General features: G+C 46.2%; 1 protein-coding gene across 3 annotated transcripts in view; it reads left to right on the top strand.

Moving 5' to 3' along the window:
- The window catches only part of LOC140396161 (A disintegrin and metalloproteinase with thrombospondin motifs 20), a 529,969-nt gene that overhangs the window by 469,666 nt on the left and 46,884 nt on the right, over positions 1–13,419 (top strand). For all 3 annotated transcript variants that reach the window (XM_072484409.1, XM_072484408.1, XM_072484410.1), the window contains one exon: positions 5,659–5,832. In XM_072484409.1, the coding sequence (XP_072340510.1) occupies positions 5,659–5,832 (174 nt within the window). The remainder of the gene's footprint in view (positions 1–5,658; positions 5,833–13,419) is intronic.

Genomic DNA, 13,419 nt, shown 5'->3' with positions numbered 1-13,419 from the left:
TAGAATAGTCTCGGATGTGGGAGGTCGGTACATTATGGTCAGTGGGAAGCTAGAGGGGGTGCAGGTGGTGTTAGTAAATGTGTATGCGCCAAATTGGGATGATGTGGAGTTCATAAAGAGGATGATGGGGAAGATACCGGACCTGGACTCACACAGGTTGGTCATGGGAGGGGACTTCCACACAGTTATGGACCCTAGCTTGGAGCGGTCAAGCTCGAGAACGGACAGGGTGCCAGCAATGGCAAAGGAACTGAGGGTTCATGGAGCTAATGGGGGGGGGGGGGGGGGGGGGGCGGATCCATGGAGATTTGGGCAGCCGAGGGTGAAGAGTTCTCCTTCTACTCACATGTGCATAAAGTATATTCCCGGATTGATTTCTTTATTTTGAGCAGGGCCTTGCTGGCTGGAGTGGTGGACATGGGGTAATCGGCGATTACAATCTCAGACCATGCTCCACACTGGGTTGACCTGCAGGTTAGTAAAGACAGTAACCAGCGCCTGCACTGGAGGTTGGATGTGGGACTTTTGGTGGGATAAAGGGGTGTGCAAGCGGCTGAGGAAATATATTCAGAGCTACCTGCAGGTCAATGACATGGGGGAAATTTCAGCAGCGGTGGTGTGGGAGGCACTGAAGGCGGTGGTCAGGGGGGAGCTGGTCTCGATCCAGGCCCATAGGGAGAAGGTGGGCAGGGCAGAGATAGACCGACTGGTAAAGGAGATACTACAGATTGATAGGAGGTATGCAGAGACCCCAGAGGCAGGGCTTTTAAGGGAACGGCAGAGGGCCAGCAGAATGCTTGCACAGCACCTTAGGAAGAGGGAGACAGCTAGGGAGATAGGGAAAGTAAAGGACGGAGACGGGAACCTGGTTGGTGATTCAGCAGGGGTGAATAAGGCGTTTCCCTATGGGGCCGGAGGGGATGAGGCACTTCTTGGAGGTGCTGAATTTCCCAAAGGTGGGCGGGGAGCGGGTAGAAGGGCTGGGGGCCCCAATCGGGCTGGAGGAGATAGTGGAGGGCTTGAAGGCCATGCAGGCGTGTAAGGCCCCGGGTCCTGACGGGTACCCAGTGGAGTTTTATAAAACGTTCTCGGGGATATTGGGGCCGGTGTTGTTGAGGATTTTCACCGAGGCAAGGGAAAGAGGGGTGTTGCCCCCGACAATGTCACAGGCAACGATTTCGCTGATTCTTAAACGGGACAAGAACCTGAAGCTTTGTGGGTCCTACAGGCCGATCTCCCTGTTAAATGTAGATGCCAAGTTGCTGGCCAAAACCTTGTCCTCCAGGATCGAGGATTGTGTTCTGGACGTTATTGGGGGGAGGACCAGACGGGGTTTGTTAAGGGCAGGCAGTTAGTGGCCAATGTAAGAAGGCTGTTAAATGTGATCATGATGCCCCGGAAGGTAGGGAGGTGGAGGTAGTGATCGCAATGGATGCAGAAAAGGCTTTTGATCGGGTAGAATGGACTATCTGTGGGAGATACTGGGACAGTTCGGATTTGGGCGGGGCTTTATTGACTGGGTCAGGTTGCTGTATCAGGCTCCTGTGGCAAGTGTACGGGCAAATAGGACAACATCGGACTATTTTAGACTGCACCGGGGGGTGAGACAAGGATGCCCCCTCTCCCCACTGTTGTTTGCGCTGGCTATAGAGCCGTTGGCAATTGCTCTGAGAGCCTCTATGGGCTGAAGAGGACTGGTCCGGAGGGGGCGGGGGGGGGGCGGGAGCACAGGGTTTCGCTCTATGCGCATGACCTGCTTCTGTATGTTTCGGACCCAATAGAGGGGATGGAAGAAATCATGAGGACTCTAGGGGAATTTGGTCAGTTTTCGGGGTGTCAGCTTTATATGGGAAATAGTGAGATGTTTGCGGTCCAGGCGAGGGGATAGGAGAGGTGACTGGGAGAGCTGCCATTTAGGTTAATAGAGGGAAGCTTTAGGTACCTAGGCATCCAAGTGGCGCGGGAATGGGACCGGCTGCATAAATTGAATCTGGCCCGGCTGGTGGACCAAATGAAGGACGATTTTCGGAGATGGGACGCGCTCCCGTTGTCTCTGGCTGGGAGGGTGCAAACGGTGAAGATGACGGTCCTCCCGAGATTCCTATTTGTATTTCAGTGTCTCCTCATCTTTATTCTGCGGTCCTTTTTTAAGCGGGTCAACAGAGTGATTACGGGCTTCGTCTGGGCGGGCAAGACCCCACGAATAAGGAAGGTAATGCTTGAGTGGAGTCGGGGGGAGGGCGAGCTGGCGCTGCCAAATTTTAGCAACTATTACTGGGTGGCTAATATAGCCATGATCAGGAAGTGGGGTGGGGGAGGGGTCAGCATGGGAGCGTATGGAGGCGGCTTCATGTAAGGGCACCAATTTGGGGGCGTTGGTAACTGCGCCTCTGCCGTTCCCGCCGGCACGGTACTCCGCCAGTCCAGTGGTGGTGGTGGCCCTGAGAGTTTGGGGCCAGTGGAGACAGCATGTGGGAGCAGTGGGAGCATCGGTCTGGGCCCCAATCTGTGATAATCACCTGTTTGCCCCGGGAAGTATGGACGGAGGGTTCCGGTTATGGTAGAGAGCGGGGATTGAGAGGATGGGGGATATGTTCATAGAGGGGAGCTTTCCGAGTATGAGGGTATTGGTGGAAAAATTTGGGTTGGCGAGGGGAAACAAATTCAGGTATCTGCAGGTGCTGGACTTCCTACGTAAACAGGTGTTCAACCTTCCCGCTCCTACCGCTAAGTGGGATTCAGGACACGGTAGTTTCCAGAGGGTGGGTAGGAGAAGGGAGTGTCTCGGACATTTATAAGGAGCTTATGGGATCGGAGAAGACGCAGACCGAGGAACTGAAGCGCAAGTGGGAGGAGGAGCTGGGAGGTGAGATAGAGGATGGTCTATGGGCAGACGCGTTGAGTAGAGTTAACACATCCGCAACATGTGCCAGGCTCAGCCTGATACAATTCAAAGTTGTTCACCGGGCTCACATGACAGTGGCCTGATGAGCAGATTCTTTGAGGTGGAGGACGGGTGCGCAAAATGTGTGGGAGGGCCGGCGAACCATGTCCACATGTTTTGGACATGTCCAAAGCTTAGGGGATTTTGGCAGGGGTTTGCGGACGTCATGTCCACGGTGTTAAAAACAAGGATGGCGCTGAGTCCAGAGGTGGCAATTTTCGGGGTGTCGGAGGACCCGGGAATCCAGGAGGAGAAAGAGGCAGACGTTCTGGCCTTTGCTTCCCTGGTAGCCCTGAGACGGATACTATTAGCTTGGAGGGACTCAAAGCCCCCGAAGTCAGAGACCTGGCTATCGGACATGGCTAGCTTTCTCTGTTTGGAATCAAGTTCGCCGTGAGAGGGTCACTGTTAGGGTTCGCCCTGAGGTGGCAACCGTTCGTCGACTTCTTTGGGGGAAATTAATTGTCAGCAGACGAGGGGGAGGGGGGGGGGAGAGTAGTTTAGATTAGAGTCGGGGGTCAATAAGGGTGGGACCTGTACGAGAGGTAAATGGCTTTTGCACTATGTTTATGGTTTCATGTATATTGTTTATTTTGTTGTTACTATACCAAAAATACCTCAATAAAATGTTTATTTACAAAAAATTAAATTCAGTGAATAAGTCTTTATAATTTGTAACACGAAGCCCCAATTAATTTTGATTTTGTTCAATGAAAATTCACTCCTACCTATTTGCATTTTTCGAAGTCGATTGCCAAGAATTAACCACGTGATAGCAACAATGAGTGACACTGCGTTAAAAATATGTCTTGATTTGCAATGAAATGTCTATTGAAGTGTAAATATGCTGCATCACTGAAGCTGCATCAGAGAGGTCAATCATGGCTTGATGGGTTTGCCTCTGGTCCTACCACAGCGATTTGAGCACAAAATCTAAACTGCTTCAAAGCTGAGGGAGGGCTGCAGTGTTGGAGGTGCCACCATTTGGATGAAACTACAAGGCCGTGGGCCTGTCTGTCATTTCAAGGGACTGTAAACGAGCCTATGACAATGTTTTGACAAAGAGCTGGGAAATTCTCGCCAGTGTCCAGGCCAACAGTTATAGCTCAACCAACATCACTAAATGAGATGGTCTGGCCATAGTGCAATTTGTGGGATCATGCTGTGTACATATTAACTGTTGCATTTCCCACATTACCACAGGCCAAATTTTATGGAGTCCTGGGGGTGGAAATGGCAGGCAGCGATGGGGTGCCACAATTGTGCCATTCTCAGTACCTGCCCACCTGCCCCCCTGCAATTGTACATCTGGCGGGCGAGGAGCTGGGCTGACTGCTCCATGAGGGCCAATTGAGTCCCTCAGGTAACCAATTAATGACCACTTATAGGTCTTCACCCACCACCGCTGGGAGTTTACTAATAGCAAGGGGAGGCAGTCACCAAGCGTTAAGCATGCCCAAGACCTGATAGGCTAATGGTCAGCTGAAGATTCCAGCTTCCTTCTGGGCCGGCTTTTATCTCGAGCAATTAACAAGCCCCGCCAATGGGCCTCCGCCTCTCAGCCGGGGAGCTTATATTCAATAAGCCACAAGGGGTGATCGATTGGATCGTCCTCGTGGGGGTTACAACAGCTACTAACCATTTGATTGGCCAACAGCTATTAGAGGTGGGACTTCCTCCCAATATGGGTTGAAGTCTTGCCTCTCACGATTAGCCCAATGGCCGGGGAATGTCTGCAGGGTAAACTGGCCATACTGGAGGCAGGCTTAGCAACAGCTTTTATACCGGGGCGGGTGGGGGTTGTGGGAACCCCTCCCCCAGTGTAAAGTTCAACCCAACAGTGACTGCACTTCAGAAAAAAGTTTCAATACCACAGACAAAATACTACAGCTGCTGGCAATCTGGAAAGTTCTAGAAAAACTCTGCAGACCAGGCAGCATCTTTGGGGGCAGAAACAGAAAGTTTCAGATCTTTTGTCAGAGCAGTACTGCTGAGAAACTCACATTTGTATTGATGCTTCAGAAGTACTTCTTTGGCTGTCAAGCTTTGTGATGTCCTGAGTTTGTGAGATCAATAAATACAAGTCTCTTTTTTATCACCCGTTTGGGGATATTCAAAAGAGATACTTAAATGATAATGAAGTAAATGTTAAGATACAAAAGTACAAAGAAACAAACCAACTTAAAAAGCCATCTGAATGAAGTGAACACCTAGATCATTGTGTGTCAACCGTGCCTAATGAAACAGTTTTATGATCATGCCTTAAAATGGGGACATTTCAGCAGCGTTTGGATGCAGCTGTTAGAGAGGCGCTACCCCATGTAAAATATCTGGAGTATGGCCTGACTGAACTCAACAGCTGCTCTTTATTTTGTGGTTGGATTTCCCATGGAATGCAAGTCTGATGGCGAAGTAATTGCTCTGTCAAGTTTTTACAAAAACTTCTGTCTCACTCTTAATCGACAATTCATACACCATTTGCTCTGTAAGTGAAGTCTCAGATCACTTAAGTATATCAAACAAAGTCAGTCACACAGGCAGGCCATTAATTATTGCTAAACGTGTCTCCAATTTTTGCCTTAGAAGGCATTTCTAAGGACTCGAAAAAACCAAATATATGAGACGGATATATAAATTGGTCATTTTAACATTGTTATCTAATGCATTCTTTACCTTCACCTTTGTTCCTCTCTGTCCCTTTTTTTTGGTGCTAGTGTTCAGTGACCTGTGGAGTAGGATTTCAGCAAAGGGAAGTGTTCTGCCGGCTGAAGGGCGCAGGTCGAATAATTGAAGAGACGTGCAATCCATTCTCTCGCCCAGCCAGCACACAGCAGTGCCGGCTGCCTGACTGTCTGCGCTATGACTGGCTCGCAGATGAATGGGAAGACGTAAGTATGGCCTGATAAGATGAAAAAGTTAACGTCAAAAATGACAGAGGGGCTTCTTTTATGGGGCTTCCTCTCGAGTAAGGACTTCAAATAAATGTTTGCATGTTCCGGCATAAATAGTGCCTACAGTTATTTGACCAGATGCCAAACCAGATATGCATGGGAACTCGAAAGGAAGCCGCAAACTGTGTCTCCAGAAATCCAGACAGTATTGTTTAAATGTTCCCTTTTTTTCATGACGAGAACTTTAACCCTGTAGCATGGCTGTTTCATTCATTTATACAGAGTCAGCGACATGTTACTGCATTGTCTTTGCATTTTTTATAATATGTTATATTCCTGCTCTTTGCTTTTTGACTACATTTCAGTCATATCAATTTTGAACATCCAAATGCTTACTAAGATTTTCATTCTAGGATTTAGTTCTTTGGGTGAATATGTATTTTGCCATCAATTCTTCTAAAACTCTCTGCCCTTATTTGCAAAATCAATTCTATCTGGTCTGCTTAGGTACTTTCTTCTGTTTGTTTATGTTACTCATCTGACACGGTGGCACAGTGGTTATCACTGCTGCCTCACCACGTCAGGGACCCGCCTTTGATTCTGACCTCAATTGATTATGTGGAGTTCGCACCTTCTTCCCATGTCTGTGTGGGTTTCCTCCGGGTGCTCCAGTTTCCTCCCACAGTCCAAAGATGTCCACAGTAAGAAGTCTTACAGCGCCAGATTAAAGTCCAACAGGTTTGTTTCAAATCACTAGCTTTCGGAGCACTGCTCCTTCCTCAGGTGATTGATTCACCTGAGGAAGGAGCAGTGCTCGAAAGCTAGAGATTCGAAACAAGCCTTTTGGACTTTAATCTGGTGTTGTAAGACTTCTTACTGTGCTCACCCCAGTCCAACGCCGGCATCTCCACATCAAAGATGTCCACGTTAGGTGGATGATAAATTGCCCCTTAGTGTCCAGAGGTTAGGTGTGGTTATGGGGAATGTGCGGGGGAGTGGGCCTAGGTAGGGGGCTCTTTCAGAGGGTCGGTGCAGACCCGATGGGTCAAATGGCCTCCTTCTGCACTGTAGGGATTCTATGGTTCTTCAAATGTTCTGAGAATCTTACTTTGTTTTGCAATGCCTTCTCTATTCGTATTATAGCAGAATTTAAGATTAAAACAAGAAAATTCTCTTGCGATCTGGACTGGCTATTCATGTATTTCACATCAATATCCCTGAAGGCAAATGCTTGAGAAGATGAAGATTGATATGAATCCTTAAACTGTTTTATATCAGAGTAGCTGAACATACAGAGCAAAAGTTGTAGTCAAATTAACTTAGTTTAATTAGTACAATTTATCTTCATAGAATGATACCAAATAAAGGACGTGCTGTAATTCTTCAGTTCAGCAAGTCACCTTATTGGACTTCATAGATGTGTTCCTCTAACATTTATGACATTTTGGGCAGTCTTAAAGTTTTCACAGTTGTCTCCATTAAGCCTGACTGTGCCCTTGTAATCTACCTATCCACCTCCACACAGGTAGGCAGAGATCAAAAGATTTTCCAAGTCAATTAAAGGAATGTTAACCGAGGACAAAGGTTCGGCACAACATCGTGGGCCGAAGGGCCTGTTCTGTGCTGTATTTTCTATGTTCTATGTTAACCCTCACCATGGGTGGGACAGGAGCAGGCGGGTAAGGTTAAAACTTTAAAAACCTGAAATCAAACTCCATCACATCCTAAAAATGCACACTGCCAGTTTTAGCAGATGCATCTTTTGTTGGGATTGGGGGTGGAGAAAGTGGTTTGGGTGGGGTCAGGAAACTAACCTGCTCTCAAAAAGCAGGTCAGTTACTTAGTTATGTATGTTTTCAAGGCTGCATGCCTTACATTTGACAGACATTTACAATGAATGGCTGTGGACCAAGCTTTACCATGGTTAGGAAAACCTGGCAACTGAAGGGAAGCAATAATGGCAGGGACCAGCAGTTAAGTGTCTCTCTGGCTTGTGGGCCAGGCAGAGCAGGTGCGCATCCTCCTCCCGTTTCCCCTCCAAGCAAGCCGACAACCCATCTTGTGATTAGCCATTCCCTCCTTCATGATCCAAGGCTCTCGCAGTCAAAAGGCTCCCGACCACGACCAACAAATTCTTCTATTTCCACTCCCACAATCTCTTTTGTGTCCACCTGCTATCTCTTCAACGCCATCCCCCCCCCCCCCCCCCGCCCACCCAAGCTGGATCTGCAATATATGTTCTCTGGCTACAACCTTCTTGTGAAAGTCTGCAAGCCTGGCTGGCTGAAGCCTCTACAACCTCCATCTGTTTCGTCCTTGTAGCACCGTCAATATGACGCGAGGCAGGTTGAGATAATGTCAATTGAAGGCTTTATTAAGCAGAACTTTATCCCCAGCAGCGTGGTTACAGAATGCAGCTGCTGAGGGAAATGGAGGGAAAACTGGGTTCTTATACCAGCATTTCTGGGTGAAGTCCAGTAGGTGGCAGATCCTATCAGGACCTGGCATCCCTCCACCAATAGCCTGTCGACACGTGGTGTACCGTATTACCCCTAATACATACCACCACAGTCCTCACCTCCCCTTAAGTATCAGGGCCAATATTTCTGAGGTATTTTGCAATTGCCTAGATAAGCAAACAAATTGCTAGTTAGTTAGTCAATAGGGAAAGTAAATTCCATTTAGCATTTTAACTATATAATCGCTTATTGTCACAAGTAAGCTTCAATGAAGTTACTGTGAAAAGCCCCTAGTCGCCACATTCCGGCGCCTATACCTTACATCTCGGTACTTTTTAAGCTCTGAGACTGTATTATACAGTCACACTTCTTTATGAATCAGGTCCTTTCTGCAGAAAGACCCCTACATTACAGTCCCATTACAGTCCAGTTGGTTTGCATTTCTAATATAGTTTAAAATGGTGATCTAGTAGATGTTGAATGTGCCGTACCTCGATATCCTTTCAAGTCCGAAGGGTGCACATTTTGAAACCCTCAATCCTTTAGTCTTGGGAATGAACCTCTGGGACTTCTTTTCATCATTTCCAAGACTTAATATTACCCTTGTAGCCTGGCAACCAGAATAGGGGCCACACAGTGGTGAGCACAGTTGCTTCACAGCGCCAGGGTCCCAGGTGATTCCCAGCTTGGGTCACTGTCGGTGCGGAGTCTGCACGTTCTCCCCGTGCATGCGTGGGTTTCCTCCGGGTGCTCCAGTTTCTTCCCACAGTCCAAAGACGTGCAGGTTAGGTGGATTGACCATGCTAAATTGCCCTTAATGTCCAAAAAAGGTTGGGTGGGGTTACTGGGTCACGGGGATAGGGGGGAGGTGTGGGCTTCGGTAGGGTGCTCTTTCCAAGGGCCGGTGCAGATTTGATGAGTCGAATGGCCTCCTGATTCTATGAATGCTGTGCTCAATGTACAGCATGACTAGAGCATTATATAGTAGTTTCAGAATGATGCTTTTGAACTTGTACTGGTTACATGGTATATATTTTTTGCTGAATGCTTTCTATAATGACTCAATTTGATAACACTCATCGGAGTTCTAAGATTCTGGCCTGTGCTCTATTTTCCATAACCAGTCAAAGGTCACGTCAGAAATCAGTCAGTTAATAATTGCCAAACATTCAGAATATGTTAGGGGGGGCAGACACATTCAATGTTCCAAGCATTTAAAAACAATTGTTAGAGAATTTGAAGCACTAACGAGGACAAGTTATAGTAACTATGACAAAGATGCTCTGTGACCTTAATATGCCAGGTTATAATAACATTTTCAGGAGAAAAAAACAGGAAAACAGAGGTGGAGTTACTAAAAGATTCTATAGTTAGCTAGAACATGAGTATATCTCTGTGTACATGATTATGTCTGTAGGTAGTTACATTAATACAGAATCCTAATTAATAGCATTGGAACTAGGAAAGCAAATGGTACAATTCTGGGTGTGCATTACAGACCAGTAAATAGTGAAGATGAAATGGAAGATTAGAAACGGGATTGTCCGGTCCCCCAGCCGTGTGTTTCTCGGGGGCGGACCGTTCGCTGCAAGCGGGATTCTCTCAGCCACTAGGAAACCCGCAGGTAGAGGTGAGCGGCCAGCGGGAACAGGGAATCCTAACAGCCGGAGGATTCCGGCCAAGATCAGAGACACATGTAAGAATAACAGGGGAATGGCATGGAGTGACTTGAACTGTCCCTCCATCAAAAGGTTAAAGGTTATTTATGTGGTTAACGTTGGGAATAAGTTGCAAAATGCATCCAAGAACACTTTCTACAACTCAATATTTCGAGTCCAACATGTCATGATATTCAGATAAACATATCATGGTGCAAACACACATACACACTGATGGACAGATCAACAGACCAATCAACACACACGCAACATCACAGCCAATCACCAGTGAGAGCACACGCACTATAAAACGGGGAACACCACAGTTCCCGCTCATTCCAGCAGGAGACAGCTCAGGGCACAGAGCTCACAGCGTGCCACTCAGACATACACCATGTGCTGAGTGCCTCTCTAAGATAGTGCTAGGGCTAGGTCCACAGGTTAAAGGGTAAAGTACGAACCACAGCCATAAGTTTACAGATGTTGTTATCAAGAGTAATAAAACAGAGTTGTACCATCTACAACCGTGTTGGTTCGTTTGTATAGCGGAACACCCAACACGACACAACAAAAGAAAAACATTGCTTAATGTAGTTCCAGGACATGAAGAAGGAGAATTAGCAGATGTGTGAGTTTGGAAACAATTGGAAACTAGTTAACATAACATAATTAGCTTCATTGTAAAAATAGAGAACGAGAATGTAGAATCAAAGTTAAGGATGCTGGACTGGCAAAAGGTGAAGTTGAATTATTAACCATGGAAAAGGAGGTTTTTCCAAAAGAATTAGCAGAACTTAATGCTACTCAGACACCGGATGCTGTAGAATCCATCCTAAACTGTGAAAAGAAAAGAAACCTTTTCAACCCTACTTGAATGTAGAAATATTGCTGTTGGATTGGAGGAGAGATCATTTAACACCTTTGCTTGAAAAGGGATAGGACAACAAATCAGCTATTCTGGAGATTTCATCACTCTATATGATATTGGCTTTTGAGATACCCTATTCCTTAACTTAATAGGTAAACTTGTCAATGTGTGGAGGAGTACGTCACCCAGCACAATGAGTGCTGGTTTAATTGAAGAATGGTACATTTTAGAGAGATTCCTGATGCAGCAGGGAGTATAGAGATCTGAGTTTGAGATCAGAGGAAGATGAAAAATTGTCAGCGTAGGTCTTGAAAGAGTATCTAAATAACAGGGCAAGCTGAATGGACTAAATTTATCATTGCACTCAAAAAAAGTAATTCATTCTGTCAACTACATTGTGACATTCAACGATAATGAGGTGATACATGCATGACCTTCTCTTTCGTCTGTTATTAAGTGGCCTTTTCCCTTTGATATATATTATGTTCTTTATTGAATGTAACACAAAAAAACAACCTGGGTGTCCTGCAAGTGACGTGGTCATCTCTTTAATTCCACATATTTGTAAGTTTATTTCTACCTCTGTACAAAATCCGCCGTCTGTAAACAGTCTACCCATGCCTGTATCATGGGTTGACTGTTCCATTATACAGCAGAGCCACAGAGCGTAGGCCTCTATACATTGGTTATTTCAACATTCTACTCGGAGACCACAGTGGACTCCAATTTACATTGTGGTGAAAACCATATGGGCTGCAATTCTAATTTTTAATTAAGATAAAACCAATTGAGCCCTGAATGTTTCTTGTTAATTTAAAATGATGAGTGCATTGAGTAGTGCATCAAATGCAATAAGTGCGTATTTGCAGATTGAATGGGGCTGGTTTAGCACACTGGGCTAAATCGCTGGCTTTTAAAGCAAACCAAGGCAGGCCAGCAGCACGGTTCAATTCCCGTACCAGCCTCCCCGAACAGACGCCGGAATGTGGCGACTAGGGGCTTTTCACAGTAACTTCATTGAAGCCTACTTGTGACAATAAGCGATTTTCATTTCATTTCATGTAGTAGTTTGTAATTCAAATCTTTTCCAGCATCTTTGAAACCTAATGAAAGGGATCTTTTTTTTTCTCTCCGATGCGTAGTATTAATAGGACTGTTGGAAATGTTGTACATGCCCCAGATGACTTACTAAATGCAATTAGAGCTGAAGACAGCCAGCTGGTATAATAAAGTAGTTTTACATTTATGGTCCATTGTAGGTAGAGTCTCTGTGGTCACTCCGTTGCAATGCAATTTTAACACTTAATGTGAATTACTGTGCCACAGGTTTAGATGTCGAACTATGAAGGAGAACTGTTGGGTAAAGTGAGCTTTGACGGAAAGAATATGAAATGAAATTAAATGAAAATCGCTTATTGTCACAAGTAGGTTTCAAATGAAGTTCCTGTGAAAAGCCCCTAGTCGCCATATTCCAGCACCTGTTCGGGGAGGCTGGTACGGGAATCGAACCGTGCTGCTGGCCTGCCTAGGTCTGCTTTAAAAGCCAGCGATTTAGCCCAGTGTGCTAAACCAGCCCCTATGCGAGGGAGTTTAGCATTCAGCCTATTAGTATCCCATTTTACATGTCATTTTATACAAACAGGGTTAATATGCTGCAGATGGTAGGAATATTAGGCAGTGTACATGTCCGAAAAGTACACTGTATACATTCTGTGCTACGGAGCAATAAGCACCAACCTTCAACAGGGTTGAATCTGAGTTGAAAATAATCCCAAATTTTCTTGTAGATTTCACATGATTACTGCACAAAATTGAACAGAAATTAAAGGACCAGAGCCATATTATTATCTGTCTGGAATCTTTGTCTCTTAGTAAATACTGGGGGACTGAAGGCAGTGTTTTTGGTACCTACTCCAAACTCCAGTCGCCAGCTAACAACCTCATCCTTCGCTCTGGCAACAGTCTTGCACTAAACCAGTCAGCTTGCAAACTTAATGGGGGGCACGGTGGTGCAATGGTTAGCACTGCTGTCTCACGCCGCCGAGGATCCAGGTTTGATGCCAGCCCTGGGTCACTGTCTGTGTGGAGTTTGCACATTCTCCCAATGTGTGCGTGGGTTTGAACCACACAACCCAAAGATGTGCAGGGTAGGTGGATTGGCCATGTTAAATTGCCCCTTCATTGGAAAAAACTGAATTGGGCACTTTAAATTTATTTTTAAAATGCTTGCAAACTTGATGTCACATTTGAACCCAGAATGAGCTCTCACCATATATTCGCACCATCTCTGAGACTGCATATCTCTAGCTTTGTACTACCCAGAGGAAACCCTCGCAGACACGGGGAGGATGTGCAAACACCTCACAGACAATCAACCAAGACCGGAATTGAACCCAGGATCCTGGCACTGTGAGGCAGCAGTGCTGACCACTGTACCACCCCACTCTTGGCCCGTTAACACACCAGAAGCATCTTATGTCTACGGGAAGGGCTTCTTTTAGGTACATCAGCTGCTGGCTGTCTCTTGCAGCAGAGGGGGGGCATTTCAAATTGGCACTGAGGAACTAATGGGGTGCCACAGGGATCAGTGCTGGGACCC

Source organism: Scyliorhinus torazame, chromosome 19 (genome assembly GCF_047496885.1).
Source record: "Scyliorhinus torazame isolate Kashiwa2021f chromosome 19, sScyTor2.1, whole genome shotgun sequence".
NCBI lineage: Eukaryota > Metazoa > Chordata > Chondrichthyes > Carcharhiniformes > Scyliorhinidae > Scyliorhinus > Scyliorhinus torazame.
The sequence above is the reverse complement of the archived record's forward strand: the minus strand, read 5'-3'. Positions and strand labels throughout refer to the sequence as shown.